At 38.6% G+C, this 21,179-nt stretch overlaps 1 protein-coding gene across 3 annotated transcripts in view; it reads left to right on the forward strand.

Moving 5' to 3' along the window:
* zgc:64002 (uncharacterized protein LOC393330 homolog) overlaps positions 1-21,179 on the forward strand; it is a 134,255-nt gene that overhangs the window by 78,131 nt on the left and 34,945 nt on the right. Inside the window, exon 1 of one of the 3 annotated variants that reach the window (XM_051931885.1) lies at positions 20,263-20,568. The exons of the other annotated variants lie outside the window; for them this stretch is intronic. Coding sequence (XP_051787845.1) covers positions 20,415-20,568 — 154 coding nt within the window. The 5' untranslated portion in view covers positions 20,263-20,414. Of the gene's footprint in view, positions 1-20,262; positions 20,569-21,179 lie in introns of those variants that run through there. 3 annotated transcript variants of the gene reach the window in all.

The raw sequence follows: 21,179 nt of genomic DNA on the forward strand, positions 1-21,179 counted from the left end.
AATAGGGGGCATAATGTTGTCTTCATAACTCTTAAAGGCATCAATAAAATTACTTCCACTGAATTTGTTATATTAAATGCAAAATCATACTAATGAAGAAAGTGGCTAGAACAAAACCTCACAGCCACTGTGGTCCTCCAGGATATGTGGTTGGCACCCTTGGTTTATTTGGGTCTTTACTTTTACTTGCATGTGCTAATCAACACATCGCCACTCTTCGACACCATGAGTGAAAAAAGCACTATATAAATGTAGTGAAGTTGGATTATTCTGAGGTGAAGTATGGTGTAGAGGAGTAGTTTGTCAGAGAATTGTTCAATACAGTTCCTCTGCAATAGCGATCACTTTTCTGCATGTGACAGCCCATTTTTAATTTTTAACATATAATGTCTGGCATTTGCTGAATAACTTCATTGGGCAGACTTTGGTGTGGAGCTGCTGATGCAGGGACTAACAAGTGTAGGACTATAGTGTGTTACAGTGGATTCTGCTATACCATGAGTCTCATTGCTGTACAGAACAGCAAAGAAAAGAGCCTATTGAAAAGCAATGTGAGACAAAAGAGACGTCAAAATTGATTTAACAAGTTATTAATTATTAAGTTATCAAATTTAACTAAGAGAGGGAGACTTTGATGTCTCCCATACTAGAGCAAATCTGTGTGTCCACTTGCATGGCTATTAAAGAATAAAATGTCTTTTTGTCTGAACAAACTAGAGGCAACTATAAGTGAATTCAACATAAATGCAGTTGCATTTTGATGACTTACAGTATGTACAAGGATGTCATAAATAATACAAATTAGTACATTATTGCAGTCAGGCTGTCCCATTGACTAGAAATGTTAGCTAATTGAAATAGTGTAAACTGGCCAGAGTTATTCACATGTGTATATTCTGAGTTCTCCAGGCACTCATGTATCCATTACAATCAAATTAAAAACATGCATCTTTACAATTGGAGAAGGAACTGAAGTATCCAGAGGATAAACCAACACAAACACAAGAAAATATTCAATCTCATCCCAAACAGTAATCTGACACATTTATTTTATACCAGTTTTTACAGGTACGACGAGAATAATGCTGAAGATCTTGTAAAAACTGCAGCAAGTTTATACACTTTTGACACACAAGCACCTTTAAAAGAATAGAATAATTTGTGCTCAGAGAAGCTTGGGGAGGAATGGACGGGAATGTTTCAGAACGTAAACATATTTTGTGGCTCATTCTCTCAGTTTACCTCATTCCCCAAAAATGGTTTTGCTGTATACACAAGTTAACAAGCCAGATCTCAAAATAATAACAAACTAGCCAACCAGCGGCGTAGCATACGCCGCATAATTATTTATTGATGGGTGAACACTTCCTGAACGACACAGTTGTCCAAATGGGGTGGGTCTGAGGATACGACAGTGAGTGAATGAAAAGATGGAACTCTGGAGAGAGCAACATACAATTGTCCGTGACTGAAAACTGGTTTTGGCAGATACAGGCAATGTGTGTGTGTGTGTCTCTCTCTCTCTCTTGCGCCTGTGTGTGTGTCTCTCTCTCTCGCGCGCCTGTGTGTGTGTGTCTCTCTCGCGCGCCTACACAGATGAAAGCGAGTCAGGTGAGGAGTTGTGGGCAGACACATGAGCAGGCAGTGCGCATGCCTCGAGAGCGAAGGTGGACGCAGGAGAAAGCGACTCAGGATGTGTTTGATTAGGAGTTGGGGGCGGGCACATGAGTAGGAAGTGTGCATGCTTCGGGGAGGAGGGTTAGAGTTGGTGGGCAGAACTCTGTCTTGCAAGCATGCGTATCCCATGGTCGGGCGACTTGGTGGATTTTATATAGAAAAGCAGCCGGAACCGAAAAGAACAATGAAAAGTCAACATGGCTCAGAAGTGCATGTGGACTGTAGCAGAGAAGAAAGCGACTGAGGCGATGTTTGGTGAGGTGCTACGTGCCTCGAGAGCGAGGGTCGACTCGGGAGGAGGGTTAGAGTTGGCGGGCGGGGCTCTGTCATGCGTATCCCATAGTCTTAGAGTTGGCGGGCGTGGCACTGTCTTGCGTGTGTCTTGCTTGTCATGGACTTGTGTGCGTCTTGCTTGCCATGGTCTGGTCTCTGTCTTATGTGCCATGGTCGGCTGCTTAATGAACTGTGAGTTGGCGGGTGTAGCTCTGTCTTGCGTGCGTTTTGCTTGCCATGTCTTGCGTGCGTCTTGCTTGCCATGGACTTAGTGAATTATATATATAGATGGCAAGATAGTATAAACAGTGTGCACACAACACTAAACCATTTCTAGGTCTTTTTTTTCCAAAGCTACATTCTTTGGCATATTCTGCATTTTTATAACATAGCATTCTCTAACACACTTAGTTCTATTCCAGGGTCACAGGAAAGAGGTAGATCCACACTGGGCACCACCCTGAAAGCAGCCATGGATAGGATGGCAGTCCATTTCAGGGCAAACACACTCACATCCAGAGTCACACTGGCCCAATATGGAATCATCATTTATCCTAATACACAAATCTTTGGGCATGTGGGGGAAAATCAGAGTACTGGAACGAAAATCCACATAGACATGAAGCGAATGTGTAGACTTCATATAGACTATAACCAGCTACAGAATTAGAGGATGCAGTTGCCATGATGCTACCTCCATGCCAGTTTTCCATTTTCAGACATTTTCTTTTTTAATAAGTAGACATTTCCAGACCTAGATAACTCATTACACCCACTGGAAACCTGTCCAGCCATCACACTAGATTTAGTCAAATTTGCAATAATCCTTCTTTTTTAGATGCTACATTTTTCTGTGATGTTACCCTGATTATATTTAAAAAACAAGAGTTGCACCCAAATTACATTTCTGTTCTTCAAAATTCTTCTTCCCATTAAAGATTAAGCAAGCCATTTACTTAAACTGTTGTGAAATATACATCATGTCAACATTTTCCCTTTAGCAATAAAGAACATTAATCTGGACACTGGCTTTAATTTTGGCAATGTTTATTTTTCTTTTATTATATTTAAATTACATCTCTTGTGAGGCATATCAGATTCAATGAAACTCCCAAGTATGGTTTCAGTGTTTACAGTACAGTAACAGCTGGTGAGAACTGAACTTTGGCAGAAAAAGAACAAGAGCAACCCCTCCCTGAAGAAATTTTTGTCTAAGAATAAAACCAAAAAAGCACAATAAACTCCAAGTTAAGTAGAAAAGTTATTATACAGAAGAGGGATTTGTAATTTACTCAGTCCTTAGAGCACATGCCTGCAGAAGTGGAAGCCTATCCAATTCCGATTCTGGATGGCTATCATGGCTGCAGGTTTCATTCTAATTAGTGATCAGTTTTTGCTGCTAATTAGCTTATTTTGTGTGAATTGTAAATGGTTTGAAATTTAAGACTCAGGCCCGTAAACTATTACTTCTTTTCTTAATTAGCAGACAAACAATAATGAGATACAAAACAAACCAACATGTGACCAGCTAACCTGTGCCCATTATATACTATCTGAAAATAAAGAAAAGTTAGATTTTTAATAATGTTGGCCTGATCAGGTTCACAAAACACTTTGACAGTGCTTTTAGAAAAAAGTCATTTTAGAAATGTCTACTGTAGCAGAATGAGAGCACCAGCAAGCCACAGAATTAAACAACAGGTTTTATTAACAACAAGAATCAACTTCTGATTATGAAACTGGTAGAATTTGATGCCACAACTTAGCTGTTGGCTCACTTTATATCTCGTTTTTGTTTGGCTGTCATTTAAGGAAAAATGAATCAATTCAGAGAACCAACCATGCCTTAAAAACATGGCAATTCAAATGAAGGGAAAAGAAGTCAGTTGCCAGCAGAAATTGAACACTGTTGAAGAAAGAAGGTTAAACCTGCAGCCATGATAGTTCTCCAGGATTGGATTTGGATATATCCCTGCCCAAAAGCATCAGATGCAGGTGGAAGCCATCCCTGGAATGAAAACCTGTCCAACACACACACCAACTCTTAGTTATTTGATGTACATATGGAGTCACCAGTCAGCCTAACATGTAAGTTCTTGAGATATGAAGAGAAATGATTCAGAATACTTTGAGGAAATCCTTAACAACACAGCAAGAATTTGCAAACAAAGGCAGTTCTTGGTAAAGAAGTTCAAGTTCAAGCACTTTATTGTCATTGAGTAACACAATGAAATTACTTTTTGTGACAGTCCCAAGGTGCATTTAAAGAAAAGTCAAATAATTCCAAATATATCGTATACAGTGTTAAGTGATCAAGTAACCAGAGCAAATTATTATTGTTCAAAGTACAGCAGCATACTGTACATTGTTATTGCACCTGTTAATGAATAGTACATTACATATTATACAGTATATTGTATTACATTAATATATTGCACATTACCAATTTAGCTTATTACACATGTTCAATTAAAAATGATCTCAGACTGAGGAGATTCAGAGTTCAGAAAGTTAATGGCAGATGGGAAAAAGCTATACTTTAGTCTGTTTGTGCGTACACGGATTGACCTAAAGCGTCTGCCTGACGGGAGGAGCTTAAAGAAAGAATTTCCAGGATGAGTTTTGTCCTTGAGAATGTTTTTGGCCCTTCTCACACAGCGAGTCTTATACAAGAGTGCGAGTGATGGCAGTTCAGTCCCAATAATGGCGGAGTAGTGGCTCTGAGGGTAGGGATCTGCACTGGCAATCGTAAGGTTGCCAGTTCAAATCCCGTAAAATGCCAAAAGGGACTCTGCTCTGTTTAGCCCTTGAGCAAGGCCCTTAACCTGTAATTGCTAAGTGCTTTGAGTAGTGAGAAAAGCGCTATATAAATGCAAAGAATTATTATTCTGCTGTTTTTACAACCCGCTGCAGGGCTTCTTTAGCAACCTTGGTGCAGCTGTTGTACCAGGCCATCATGCATTTAGTTAAGATACTCTCTATAGTGCATCTATAGAAATTAACCTGCAGCTTCTGGGGGAGGTCAGCTCTCCTTAGCTTCCTGAGAAAATAGAGGTGTTGTTATGCTTTGCCTATTATAGCCAAGTTGTTGTCAGCCCAGGACAGGTCCTCTGAGATGGTGACTCCTAGAAACTTATAGCTGGAGACTTTCTCCACAGCATCTGCATTGATTGTTATCGGACTGTGATTGGTCTTTTTAGTGGTCCTAAAGTCCAGAATAACTTCTTTGGTCTTTTTGGTATTTAAGACCAGGTTGTTGGTGTTGCACCATGCTGTCAGATTCTGAACCACTTCCCTATATGCAGCTTCATTGTTGTCTGTTACAAGCCCAATGACAGTCGTATCATCCGCAAATTTAACAATAATATTTGATTGGTGGATGAGTTGACAGTCATGGGTGAAGAGTGCATAGAGAAGGGGACTTAGTACACATCCTTGCGGCACACCAGTGCTCAGGGTAAGGGTGGAGGATGTGTGTTTGCCCATCCTGACAGACTGGGGACGGTTGGTGAGAAATTCCAGTAACCAGTTGCATATGGACGGAGCAAGTCCTAGTGAATAGTGTTTTTTGATCAGCTGGTTAGGTATGATGGTATTAAAGAACCTGGGTGGATGAAGGGTGTGTGACAGCAATACTGACCTCTGCAATACCAACCAGCTGTGCATATACTTGAACATGAATATTTGTATAACACAATCAGAATGATGATATTAATTTGTGGGTATTATTAATTATTATATAGTGAAAAGAACAAGAGGAAGGCAGGAACCAGATAAACTAACACTCAAACACTAATACATTTACGCATGCAATGGGTTGACACCACATTAAACGGCATTTCCTTGGAGTATGAAAAAATGTTAAAGGCCAGAAGAAAATTCACATGAACATAAGGTGAAAATATTAATAAAACAGAGAAGGATCCCAAGTGAAAGATATGAATTATGGTGTAAGAGCTGTTAAGCCACAGAGCAACCCATTGTAAGACTATGCTGTTTTATTGCTGTCATGTTCACTGTGTATCGTAGCACATGGCCTATGATGGGAATGATTTTCACCCAGTAATGGTCTAAAGATTGAGACCAAGCTAAGTAAACTTTAAAGGATATTAGTTGATTTTTATTTTCCTATTGATAATGAATTTCAGATCAAAAAGAGGTGGTTCTCTTTCTTACCCAATGCCCCTTTAATAGACCACGGATCGCTGAAAACTTCATTAGGCTGGAAAGATTTGAAATTCAATACATTAGTAATATAAATATAATGATAATAATAATTTGTGTTGTTGCTATTTGCACCTGAATGAGGAATTTATTATTGTGCTGCCTTGCAGCTCCTGGAAATCTGTCCATCAAAATTACATAAGAAATTTAACAAACAAGGGGAAAACTATTCAGTCCATCAGGATTGGTTGCTTAGCTAATAATTAAGATGTCCCAATATCTCATATTAAAGGTGGTCAGGGATTCTGCTTTCAGATTTCCACAACTTTTTGCGTAAAGAAGTGCTTCCTGGCATCAGTCCTATAAGTGAATTTCTTCTTTATTTCCACTGATGTTCTCGAGTATGTGATTCACCAATTCTGCTGCATGTATTTTATCACTGCCTTTGTGAATTTTGAAGGCCTGATGGAGTCCATGGAGTCTCCTCTGCTCGAGACTAGACAGGTTTAATTCTCTGAGGAGTGCAGATTTAATCATCTGTAATGGCAGCCATCCAGCTCATCCCTTGCTTTCACTTCTGCCATCTTGTAAATGCTACCAGAGACTCACAACACGCTTCACCCACTTCAGGGACAACTTCTTCCCCCAGGCTTTAAGGTCACTAAACTCTTGGTAAGCTGTTCTTACCTACCCTGTACTGTACCCACCTGCTGGTTTATGTCTAATTTTGCTGTACATTACAAATGTACTATCATCTACATTTTTTCCCTCACTCTTTAACACAATCTATACAGTATGTCTGTACAATTCTGCTTTGTCCTATGTACATTAGGCCTTTCTTTCTTAAAGTATCAATTATACATCATCATCTTATTGTCTTATTGCTTGTATGTTCTTCCCTGAACAAATGCAACTATGACACAAGAATTTTACTTTGCTCTCACAAAGTACGTGGCAATAAAGATCTCTAATATCTAATCTAATCTGTCAGAGTCTAACATGTCCTTGAATTCTAGGATGTGCTTGGCTTCTCTCCATGTACAGCTTCAAGTACTGTGTCTCCATATGCTTATCAGTACATTAAATAGTGCAAGTATAATGTCAATTGATTTATATTTAACAGTTTGTACAATATATATCTAACATTTATTTGCATTTTTAATAGCTTCTGCACATAGCTTAGATGATAAAAGTGTTGTGTCAGTATATGTAACCAGAACAATAACTATTGTGATTTGTGAGCCTAGTTTTGTTAGCATACTTGCAGCTGATGTAGGAACAGTTCTTTTAGGCAGGGAATTTGGTTGATTGAAGCAGGCCTGACCCATCACTTTCAGGCCGAGGCCAAGAGTGCACAGAAAAAAAGATGTTATTTTGGTATTAGAAGAGCACAATCCATATATAATATAGCCCATATGGTAGTTACCCATACCTGGAAAGTTTAATAAAAAACTCAATGAATATGCAACATGTGTGAGTATTAATGGTGAGGGACCTTCAAGAAACCAGGAGCTGTCTCCAAGAAGAATGCCTTCTACACTTCACCAAATCGCATGTACAATCATCAGCATTCACCATTGAAGAACAGGAAAATGATTGTACTGCTCCAATGGTTTCTTTTCGGCCTGGATATCTATTTGTAAATGATTATTTATGTTACTGTAAGAGCCAATCTTAGAAAGTTAAAGCTTTGAGTTAAACCCATATTAGTGTTTGCTTAATTTGAATACAATATAAATTTCATAGTTATAGACAATGGTATAGTCGTTTCCCCCTGTAAGTTAGTATGAGATAAAACTTTCTCGCTATAATTAAGATACAGTATGATAATTGAGTCAGTTGTTGTTTAGAATTGGTCCCAGTGCACAGAGACTTAAAAGACCCATTTTCAACATAGAAATGGGATAGGCTTACAGTTTTCTGATCATTCATAATTGGTTCAGAAACATTTAGAAGTGATTTATAACGATTAGAAATGTAACAAGATTTCTAAACTTCGAAGAGAACTTCTCTTAAACAACTTTTCTAATTTTTGCTATTTTAATTTTTTTCTTTTTTGTGTGAGCTGTTTTACTTTGTATTTTAACTAAAACTTTTAAAAATGAAGATAGTTTTGTCTGTGGAATCATTTCAACGTGTCAGGCTTTTGCTCAATCCCATTTTCAAGCTGGAGCTGAAGAATTTTAGTAATGTTGGGTAAACGTATCTACAGTTACGTTATACTGTACTTTGGAAGTGAAAGTTACATTTTAAAGCAAGTTAAATATATCTTTTTGTACGATACTGTATTTCTGTCATCTGATTATTTCCGCCATGGTTACTGAAAGGGTATATAATAATGTTCAAAAATGTCCAGCTTTTCTATAAAGAACACACTCCCAGACAGCAAGTGCCCCCTGCTGTACACCCATAAATTGTTTAGTAGGGGTTGTCTTCCTTCAATTTCTCCCATCTTGTATTTATAATTGGCATTCCTTTTCCCCACATATAGCACTTTGTACTTTTCTACATTAAATTGCAAGTTACTCCTGCTTTAAAATGATGTACAGTTTCAAAGTGAAAATCTGTGTGAGGGTCTTGTGCAAAGTATCCTGCTTTGAACCAGTGTTATTGAGATTCCAGTTCTCATGAGCCCAAATTCAGATAAGCAGTCTCAGAAGAATGTGTAAAAAACATCTAATAAATAAAATATAATTCTATAAAATGTGGTAGATGTATTTTATTTGCACTGAGTAGACTAGAAATAGGCCCAGCTCAATTACCAGCCTATGGAGGTCCACATGTTCACACAAGGTGAAATATTGTTTTCTTGAAATTATATTATCTCTGAAAATATTAAAATAGAGATTTTTTCTTTTTTTAATCTAAGATATGGGTTATAGCGATTAATGGCATAGTACTTGCTGCTGCATTGTTTTTTGCTACATAGGACATAGACACAGAGGTCAGTCATTCACATCCTCCCTCTTTATTATTTTTCCTTTCATGCCAAACTAGCATCCAGCTGAGATTTAAAGGCCTCAGAAACTTTATGGTGGTTCTGACTTTCTTACTAACTGTTTCAATATAGTAGCATTTCTTTGATTAAAAATATTTTTCCCAAGAGGTCTTTGTTTAAGAGTCATAACTTCACATGCTTCTAATTGGTTCTTTTATGAAGATTTTTTTTCTTAAGATTAGATTAGATAGATTAGATAGATACATTATTAATCCCAAGGGGAAATTCACATACTCCAGCAACAGCATGTTGATAAAAAAACAATATTAAATTAAAGAGTAATAAAAATGCAGGTATAACAGACAATAACTTTGTATAATGTTAACATTTACCCCCTCCGAGTGGAACTGAAGAGTCGCACAGTGTGGGGGAGGAATGATCTCCTCAGTCTGTCAGTGGAGCAGGACAGTGACAGCAGTGTGTCGCTGAAGCTGCTCCTCTGTCTGGAGATGATACTGTTCAGTGGATGCAGTGGATTCTCCATAATTCATAGGAGCCTGCTCAGTGCCCGTCGCTCTGCCACAGATGTCAAACTGTCCAGCTCCGTGCCTACAATAGAGCCTGCCTTCCTCACCAGTTTGTCCAGGCAGGAGGTGTCCCTCTTCCTTATGCTGCCTCCCCAGCACACCACCGCATACAGTAGAAGAGGGTGTTCACCACAACCATCTGATAGAACATCTGCAGCATTATTGCAGATGTTGAAAGACGCCAGCCTTCTAAGGAAGTATAGTCGGCTCTGTCCTCTCTTGCACAGAGCATCATTATTGGAAGTCCAGTCCAATTTATCATCCAGCAAAAGTAAATAAATATGATCCAAATGTATTATATGGTAGGATTAAATAAGAAAGCCAGCAACAAGAGAAAACCTCTAAAGTTTCATAACAATGCCCTAATTTGGTACAGACATCCAGTAGCTATAAGAATGAAATTATTTTACCAGACTGCTTAACACATACTCTGCCATCCTCTCTGACTGACTGTTCTGTACCTTTTCATGGCCTTTTAGACTCATTATAGAAGTACAGTAAATAACATTTGCTTATTTCAATCAATTAATTTTGCTTACACAAACACATAATACAATAAACAAACACAATATTTGAAAAAAAAAAAACAAGAGGAGACCACACAGGGAGAATGCGTGAGAACTGCAGAGTGAAACCCTAATTAATACCTCCTTCCATCTAACCACACAATTTTCTGAATTTATTCTGGAAGAATCAGGCACAAGGCAGCTGTGTCTAGAATGGCAGCTAGTAAATTACAGGGATCAGTTTTACTTTCAAACTTACTAACCCAAGCTCACGAAAATTCTTCTAATGTGGGAGGAAGTCAATATACTTGGAAAATGGGAACAGAGCAAACTAACTCTTATAAAAAAAAGTGTGTAGGGTGAATGAATAATCAGCACAGACAAAAAGGTTTGCTGGACATTGCCCTCTTTTAAAAATACAGTGCAATACATACAAATCAGACAGGGACAATAGTAGTACTGCATAAAATTCGTTAAAAGGAAGAAAAGAAAGATATAGAGTGAAAATGATTGATATCGAAGCTGCTTTAAACCAGACTTTTTGCTTTTTGGATTCTCTGAACCCATCGGAAAATTTTACAGCTCAAAGTGATGGTGGGTTGAATAAAAGGCTTGTTTGGTCTAATTATATTTAGTTATTTATTAATTTAACTACTCTATATACGTATATAAAATCCTAAGCCTAAAAGTGCAACGATTTTGTGTAGCGATGTTATGTCACGTTTTTTGTCCCGCTTTAAATTTGGCTTATTTTAAACCCTGCATATATATGTTTGGTATCTTTCTTTTCCGAATTTATCAAATTTTAATGTGATGTTGTTAGATTTTCAGATTCTTATTCTGATTTTCAATTATAAAGTAAAAAATATCAAGAACTCATGTCCCACGAGAGAAGACTTTGTGCCAAGAGATTTAACCACGCCCGGGGCCAGAAATAAAAAACAAAGAGTAGGACAGCTGCTGTACAGGCTTTTAAATGTTCGAAGATGCAGATCATGCGGCACGGCAGCAGCAGCAAGCCAGCAGCTGATCGAGCATAGAGGATGTAAAAAAAACCTATATTTGTTTCCCATTGTATCACCGTTTAAGAGGGGGTTTTGGAGGAGCGACATCGTCTCCTTGCAGTGCACTCAGCCCTCCTCTTCACAACACAAGCAGCAGACTGGCCGCAACTGGGGGTTGGACGCCAAAGGCACCAGGGGGGCTTGCCCCCCTAGTTTTATATATATATATATATATATATATATATATATATATATATATATATATATATATATATATATAGTTGTTAACAATGAAAAAAACACAAAAAAAGAAAAATGTAAAAAGAAAGTCAATGCCCATACCTTTCATATGTTTGAATCATTGTGAGCAGATAATGGTTTCCCTTTGTAAGCCCTTTTCTGCTAGTACTTTAGTATAACAAAAGCAAAATTAATGTGTGTAATGACTAGGAGGTGTCTCAGAGCCCCATACAGTAGTTACAACTGACCACATTCAAGTCCTGGATTTAAAAAATCCTCTCCAGGTGAGTGTCACTCCACTCCTCTCCCAACTCTCCAAGTGATATAAGGTGGCATATTTTATCCTGGACCCAAGAGCACTTCAGGTACCAGGATGTTGTTTGAAGAAAGCACTTCCGGGTCAGAAGCTTGCTAATGTAGGGATGGTCTTCCCCTGCAACTTATCCTGGTGGCACCCATAGAATCCAGCAGGGTGGACCAGTAGGACTACTAATCCCGTTTTGCCCTACGGGCAGATACATTGGTGCACCAGTCCTGGAGCACTGTCACCTAGTGTATCGGGGGAGCATAGAGTCTTGTACTTTCCATGGTACTAGCCTCTCAGCAGTTGTCAGCCTCCTGGCTAAGACAGAAAATGGTCCTTACTTTGGTTGAGACACCAGTCCATCCATGTCGTCCTTCTCAATCTGTTAGATCAAATGAATGTGCTAAGGTTTATGTACCTATTGAGCAAACAGGTAACTGTTATAGAGTAAATATATAACACAACCAGATTAATATGTTGTCACACACTCAAACTTAAAGGGCGTTTTCCTACCACTGATGAAGCAAGCAAGACAGGAAGGATAAAATGGGAACAAAGTCAGGAATGGCTTTCTGCTGTACCCTTTTAAAGTGGAGAAGGAGAGAATGGTGGAATGGTGACACCACTTACGCCCCATTCCCAGAAATCCTGCCCCTAATTTCCTCCTTCTGAATTTTATTAATAGGATGAATAAAGTTTATCTTATCTAATCTTATAATCTACCAGTCCCTGCAGGGTAAAGGCAGCCTGACGACCAGAAGTTGGTGTTCATTTGGAAATCAGCTTCTTAAGAAGATGGCACCTCCTTTGAAGAAGCAACTTTATTTGTGAGACACACAGTCCAAAACCTTTTGTTTTACACTCATTAAGTTGTATTTACAAGCAAAAAATGTTAAATTAGCCATTAAACAGGGTAACAGATTGGTCCCCAATTCTTATGCCTGTTTCTCTTTTCTTCCAAAATGGATAGCATGGGCCAGATGATAATAGTAATTCAGAGCATCAAATTAGAGAGGCCTATGTCTTTGAGTGTTTATAAATATGCTTCATATTTTAGATTTTTGAAAATCTGGACCCATTTTGTAATTTTGCTGAGATCTCTGCCAAAACCCAAGAGAACTTGTGAGAATACTGGATTCTTAGGAGAAAAATCTGAGTTGCAGAGGATATAAGAAAATGTCTGATTTATTTCTTTCTGATCATCATTGTTGTCTAGAAGAAACCAAAAAGATATTAATGAGATCCATCCATCCATCCATTTTCCAACCCACTGAATCTGAACACAGGGTCACAGGGGTCTGCTGGAGCCAATCCCAGCCAACACAGGGCGCAAGGCAGGGAACAAACCCTGGGTAGGGCGCCAACCCACCATAGGACACACACACACACACGTACGCACTCACACGCACACACACACACACACACACACACACACACCAAGCACACACTAGGGCCAATTTAGAACCGCCAATATTAAGGAGATCTCATTTTTATTTTTTCATTCCTATGGGAAGAATGGTGCACATGCCTTGAGGCCCACTGCGTGACAGTGATGCTTCAGAGCATCTTTATGTCTGCTCTGTCAGCATGTCACACCAGCTACACACAAGTGAATAGAGGGTTTTATCCAGAAGTCTTTATACAGTCTGTATACCGATATAACTACAAAAAAGGTTAATCATTCTTAAATAACACTAGTGTGCAATTTTTTTACCATCAAAAAGGTTGGTGTTCTTTATGGATTTGAAAGTACTAAAACCAAATCAGGTAAGAGAATTGTTGCATCACATCCAGTTTTTCACAGTGGAATGGCCAACAGATATCTGCTAACATAGATCCACTTCACTTTTCACTATAACATTTCTCTAGTTGAGTGATGTCCTAATCTTTCTCCTGATCGGCAATTTTGCAACCAAAATTAAGATGGTAGGGTTTTTCACAAGTGGTGCAAGCATCTTTCAGTGTGCTACCAAGGAGAATTTCCCACAAATGCTTCAAAAATTGTTCATTTTGTTCATGAAAGCATGCAACATATTTCACTTAAAGGAGATGTGAAGAGAAACGTGATGTAATATGGAAACCCTGACATTTTAATTGTTATCAAAATATATAATAAACAATGGCATATATCTATGGAATATGATCTCTGTCTCCCTAATAACACATTAATACAACTACAATCATGTGTGACTCCCTACATGTCCTCTTCATTTGTAAGTGAAGTGACCTAAAGATACTCAGTTTCACATAAAGAACTTGAGAAAGTAACAGTTGTCAGAGAGGGAGACTTGAAGCCAGCCAGGAACTCGCAATGCAAATAGGCACATGTGACAATATTTAGAAAGCAGGAGACATATAAAACATTGCACAGGCTGTGACTTCTAGGCCACCAGGAAATCATGTGTGAAGCCACAGGCCAGTAGGTGCATTAACACAATGGTGTCAATTACAGCCATGTATTTGGATGATGTGGATGTACACAGTTCCTGGCAGTTCATTTTGAACATGCCTGGGAGTGATGAGTTTACTTGTGTTTATTGTAAATTCGGTTAATTATTGGATCTTTGATATTCTGACTTTCTGCTTTGTTTTTTGACTTTGCCTTTGGGATCTGTTTTGAGGTTTGTTGGATTTGGATTGCCTTTGTGTTTCAGGAAACTCCATTTTGCCTTTGTGCTCCTCAGAGTTTCATTGTGATTGGAATACTTTTCTGAAGAATAAATCTTATATTTTATAAAGATTTAGTACTTGTCCCTATTACTAGCTGGGATTTGATAGTAATCATCTAGTGGGCAATGCTGAAGTGTTCAGAACATTATGATTATTTCTGTTAATATTCTGTGTCCATTTATCATTGAGTCATTTTGTTTCATGTACTTCTATTGTTAATATGCTTAGAATTATGTACGGACTGTTTCTTTAAATGTCTTTATGTTCCATGTGTTTAGGATATTGAACCCCAAGAGAAGGGACCAACCCTTGCCTCACCACAAGGTATCGCCTTTAACCCCATTAAAGAAGGAGTGGGAAGAAGAGTCCCTGGTGGTTCATTGAATGCAATTTGGTGTAGTTAGGATTTCAGTTTCTGAGTATTTCTAGTTTCATTGAACTCTTTTTGCTTCTGATTTAGTATAATTATGATTTAGTATATTTAATTGGGATCTGTTTGTTTTCAGATTGCCTGTTTGGAAACTGTTTTTGCCTCTTCTTTGTTCTTGTGAGCAATTTGTTATATTGTTTAAAATACTGCTCATGGTTTACAAAGCCTTAAATAATCTCCCTCCGTCTGTATTTCAGAATGCCTTTCACCTTACACTCCAAATTGTAAACTTAGATCTTCAACTGAGTGTCTGCTTATAATTCCAAGAGCTAAACTTAAAAGAAGTGGTGAGGCAGCCTTCCGCTGTTATGTACCTAAAATCTGGAATAGCTTACTGATAGAAATTCACCAGGCTAATACGGTGGAGCACATTAAAAAAATGATCAAAACCCATTATTTAAACATGGCTTTCTCATAGCTTCATTTCAGTGTAACCCTGATATTCTGTATATGCATTTAATTATCTTTTTTTTTTCATGACTTCAAAATCCATACTCCTTCTCTGCTGTTCTTTTACCGGTTTTCTGTGTTGGCGAACCACCTGATCAAAGCACCATGCAGTCCCTACATTGATGGACTGAAGGCCAGGGGTCCACATGGCCATCATTGTCTAATTCTTCCATGTAAAGCCTGAAAACCATGAGGACTGATTTAGATCATTTATATTAGGTAGAATGCCCAGTTGGGGCTGGGTGGTCTTGTGGCCTCGGAACCCCTGCAGATTTTGTTTTTTTCTCCAGCCCTCTGGAGTTGTTTTTTTTTTTGTTTTGTTTTTTCTGTCCTCCCTGGCCATCAGACCTTTCTTTATTCTTTGTTAATTAGTATTGCCTAATTTTATTTTTATATTTTCTCTATTTTTCTTTCTTCATCTTGTAAAGCACTTTGAGTTACATCATTTGTATGAAAATGTGCTATAAAAATAAAAGTTGTTCTATTTTTGTAAATAAATCCTTCTTTTTTGTCATGCATCTTTTTTCAAGCCAGGGGTTTACAGTGATCCCCTCCAAGGTGGGGTAATTTGATTATATTTTTGAACTTTTGAAGCCAGAGCCCATTTGGCCCAGTGTAGGCTAAAAGTAGCCATTTTAGTAGCCACTCGGGCTGCAGAGGAGTTAATCTTTCTGGGCAGGTTATTTTGGATTCTGGCCTGCTTCGTGGTTGTATTTTGAGGTCTCACACCACTCGGGCCTTTTTCTGTGCTGCACATACAACATTTAACCTATATTGAAAATCTATCCACTATGAGCAATGTTCAAAACAATTATTCTTAAGGTGAGTCTGATGAAGTTAATTTGTATATTCTACCTGTGACATTCAAATTTTCCACTGGGTTTCCCAGGATTTATTTGTTCACAATAAATATGCATTTGCTAAAGCTAAATTGAGCTTTTTGTCCATCAGACTAAACATCAAGTTTGACCACTACATAAAAGCACCCCATCCCCTCTGTGATGCATATTGGGGGCAGCATCATGCTGAGCAGATGTTTTTCTGCTGCAGGTCCTGGAAGGCTTGTAAGAATCGAGGGTAAAATAAATGCAGGAAACTAAATAAAAGAATTTGTTTAGAGGGTAAATTGTAGAGGGTAAATAATATATCATTATTTAGAACACATGCATTTCACGTGTGTTCCGTGTCTACACCAATCTATGTAAACACATCGTTAAAACAGAAAAGTTTTTCATGTTTTAGTAATAAATGACAAAATATAGACATGAAGCATATAATGTGTGAAACCTGAAGTCCAAATATCAAATACACTTTCACAAAAGGTACAAGTATACTAAGACAGCTTCCGTGGTGCAGCGGTAAGAAGTGCTGACTTATAATCAAATAGCCACTGATTCGATCCTGGCTGCCTCGTAAATTTACCGTTTTGAGTAGTGAGCTGCTCTTATTGTTAATATTATTCAATGAAAACATATATTTGAATTGTGTCTTTAACAGCTGGTGTAAATTTATAGTACTTGTAAAATGTAGCGTTTTTTTTTCACTTTTATTCTCTCATTCACAATCTCGATACACTCTTCTTTTCTCAGTGGACCCGTGTATTCCTTGTAAAGTACATGTGCATTGATTGCCGCCAGGTCAACCATGCTGTAGCACACAGTAACCAGCCACCCACGTGTTCCTGCTCACACTGAAGAAGCTCACGCCTTCTGGTGCATGATGTCAACGCAGCACTGGGGAAAAAATGAAAGAGGCAAATAAATGTGACATTTTGAAGAAATCATTTTATGACCTGAATAGTACCAATCAGAAAACATCATCGTACTAATGCAATATTATTTGAAAATGAACAGCGTCAGATCGGGTGTAAGTTTATGCTGGCGCTGTTAGTTAGGGTCAGATCAGAGGGAGGGAGAGCATGAACGTGACTGAGAGAATAAAACTGAAAAAAAAAACACTAACTTTTACAAGTACCAACAAGTGTAATTATTATTATTATTGTATTTTTGTCAACTATGATGAAAAGTAGCAATTTAATTTAAGTACGTACACTATGTAAACATGACAATAAAGTTAACATGAACTTTTGACAAAATCAATGCTATTTATAAAGGCTTTGCATTATTTGCACTTTTGGTCGCTAACCTATAGTGAACAGAAAGCAGTCTGCTGAGAATTTAATCCCCTCTATATAATCTTATTAAGGTGCCATGGACATTTAAGTTTCAATCTTTTTTTAATTTTGTTGGACATGGAGCTGAAGTTCCTCTTTAATACCTCAGATTGCTGTAAACAGATGACATTAATGTTAGCATGCAGCAGTAAGATGAATGCTTCATTGCTGGCCAAGGAACCAAATTATAGACTCTGTATCCTAAATGTTGGCAGCTTGGAGGCATCTTAACCAAACTTCGGGGTTTATAAAGTTTGGAATTACACCATTCTACATTATGCAATTGCCCAAACACCTTCTGTAACATCATAAGGCAAGGTTGGACTACCACAGGTAGTTGAATTAAATTGCTATTAGCAAATATTGAAAAAAATGCCTTGGGAAAAATTAAGTTAGGCAAACCCAATGAATCTTTCTCAGCTGGCTGTTATCTATAACTAAGGCTATTTTCTGCTTGTGACTGTCATTTACCTTTGAAGTGCCAGAAGAAATGGGGTGGAGACAGAGCAAAGCGATATCACCATTATTCTTCCAAGTCATGGTATTCCTGGCAGAGGAAAGAAAAAGCAAAGGAGGGGTTGAACCCAAACCATTCCAAGACATACATGTTAAATCAGTCTCTTTAAGTGGTACATCATATATTTAATTAGTGCAATACTTACTACCACCCCACACTGATCTAGGCTAAGATCACTCTGAATCAATTTTTGAAAGGGCAAAAGACTTCCTCTTAAATACAGGAATGGTGATCTGGGGTATTGCTCTGTCAGATTTAGAAATTTATCACCGTGCTGTCACTCTTCTGCAATACAAATATGGATTTCCAGTTTTCTTGAAATCTGTCGGTATAACAGATGATGTAATGGAAGGGAAGCAAATTAATGTAAATGTATTTGCTCAGCAGACTCTTTTGTTCAAAGCGACTTACAAAATAAGTCAACATAATCAAGTAAACATCAGTTTGTGGGACTGTTTGTGAATATACTTTACAGGACAAGGGTATGAATGTGATCACCACAACTGAAGAAATTTAAACAAAATTCAAGCAATTTTTAGGTTACAAACTCTAATAGGTAAAATCAGTTAGAGAGAAATTCATGAAACAAGAGAGTCTTCAATTTCTTCTTAAACACATTGTGAGAGTCAGAATTTTGAATGGAGATGGCCAGTTCATTCCATGAGTGGGGAACGTCACATTGAAAGAGTCTGGACTGAGGCCAGATGCCACTCATCAGCATACCTAAGTGGTCAAAAAGGAGAACAGGACCTTAGAATCTCTGTATATAGAGGTGCTGACCCACTGACTACTCTTTAGGCAAGCATCAAGGATTTGAACTTAATATGTGCCGTTACAGTAAGTCAGCGTAATGATATGAAAAGAAGAGTGACATGTGCCCACCTCAGCTGGTTGAAAACACAATGTGTGACTGCACTTTGAATCACCTGGCGCCACATGCATAAACAGTGTGTACGCACAAAAATGTTGCATATGAACATTTCCACGCTCAAATCGCGATGTATAAAACCTAAACTTGGCGTAAAGCCACGCACATTTCCACGGTAGCTCCAACCCTGGCATACGCAAGTTCTCTGCTTGGTTTTGCAAACTGGCGGCACCCAGCATCAAAGCAGTGCTACTGTTCCTGTGTGGTTACCCTTTCTTTTTTACATCCACATCCCTGATGCGGCTTTATCATATACACTGAAACTAACTGCATATTATTTATTAGTTTAAGGCATCTGATTGTAATTAACCTGTAACAATATAATGGTCCAGGGAATAGCCAAAGTATTCAAAATACCGTAGCTGCTTTAGCGTTGTTACTCTCACTACACCTTCTTTTTGTTCTTTCAGCTGCTCCCATTAGGGATTGCCGCAGCGGATCATCTTTTTCCATATTACTCTCACTGCACCACTCAGAGTATTTTTATCAGTATATCTGAGTGGGGAATCACAGATCTACAGCAGCTGATCTGATTGGAAAGAGAATTATCAGTATTCAGCATCAAGCTCACGCTGCCTAAGCCATGCGCTAATTGAACTGCTCTCATGCGACAAACAGTTCAGAGCCTTTACTGTACCGACCTCGCGGTTCACAAACAATTTCATCCCAAGGACTATAAACGCACTCAATCAATCCATCAAGTGCTCCTTGTAGAACTGTTTGTACTTATAAGTACAATTACCTCACTGTACAATCACTACCCCAAGGCTGAATACCAACTTGGCAGTAATGAACCAAGCTGAACAGAGAGAAAAGTGAGTTTGTTATTATAGATCTACAGCTTACAAATTAGCAACTGAGTTTATGACTATGACTTTGGTTAAAATCCTGGGTTTGATTAAATATAGGCTTGATTTTTTTGGATTTATATTGAGACAGGGCCTTGACATTTTTTCTTCTGAACTGTCTTTTTCTACCCTTTGTGCCCTGCCATGCACTGCCCTGCTCTTGTCATTACATACACCATTGGAGCACAGTGTTGAGTAGACTGCCACAATATAAGGGAAAACTAAAGTAAAAGAGCACTCTGTTGAACTTCTGATTGGTAGGAGCAGATCATGGTAGCTGCTTACAGAGTTTGAACAGATGGTTTTTTTTAAATTGGAGCAAGTATGTACAAAGGATAACAAAAGTTGGATGCATATGCAAAAATGTCTTTATGAAATCTAGAATTAAAAAAAATCTGAATTGGGAAATAGCACTTTAACTTTGGATGATCTTGCTTATAAGCAGTTTACTGTATTTTATGTTTGGCCAGCTTTATTTACATTTAAAGATTAACTAGAAAGTGAAAGCAAATTTGGACTTTGGCTCAAAGAGCGGGCCCCTTAATTTTGATACAACTACTGATCTATTAAATCACGCCCCTTGCCTCCTCTGTATATGTTAAACTGTAGTACTTTAAAACTTGCACTTCTGCTTCCTCACTGACAACTTGGCAGCAGAGGCCGCTCATTATCAGCAAGAACTAAAAAGAAGAAAAACAGGAAAAGATGCAGCACGACTTTACAGAGGGAAAATTCTACCAAGCAAACTTTGAGGCTGCTGCCTACCTCACAACGTACTATTCATCAGAAACTGGGAATGCAGTTGAAGGAATTCAGCTGTCGTTTACTTTAAGTACGCTTTGTCAGGCCTTTGCCTCAGGTACAGTACTGTCCTTGTTCATGTTATAGTATACTATGGAGGTAATTTGCAGAGGTTTATAATCTAAAATTATTTGAAAGATATTAAAAAATCAGTGGATAGCAATGAAATAAACACACCGTATAGAATCTGTGTGTAGTTTCTAGGTTCCTCCATTATATGAGGAATTTTTTTCTGAATGTTTAAGTGTAACCTCCTATGAAGAAAAACCATTTTGGACGGCGTTTTCCCTTGCCCGGACGCGGGTCACCGGGGCCCCACTCTGGAGCCAGGCCTGGAGGGGGGGGCTCGATGGCGAGCGCCTGGTGGCCGGGCCTGCACCCATGGGGCTCGGCCGGGCACAGCCCGAAGAGGCAACGTGGGTCCCCCTTCCCATGGGCTCACCACCTATGGGAGGGGCCAAGGAGGTCGGGTGCAGTGTGAGTTGGGTGGTGGCCGAAGGCGGGGACCTTGGCGGTCCGATCCTCGGCTACAGAAACTGGCTCTTGGGACGTGGAATGTCACCTCTCTGAAGGGGAAGGAGCCTGAGCTAGTGCGCGAAGTTGAGAGGTTCCGGCTAGATATAGTCGGGCTCACCTCGACGCACAGCTTGGACTCTGGAACCAATCTCC

Source organism: Erpetoichthys calabaricus, chromosome 9 (genome assembly GCF_900747795.2).
Source record: "Erpetoichthys calabaricus chromosome 9, fErpCal1.3, whole genome shotgun sequence".
Lineage (NCBI taxonomy): Eukaryota > Metazoa > Chordata > Cladistia > Polypteriformes > Polypteridae > Erpetoichthys > Erpetoichthys calabaricus.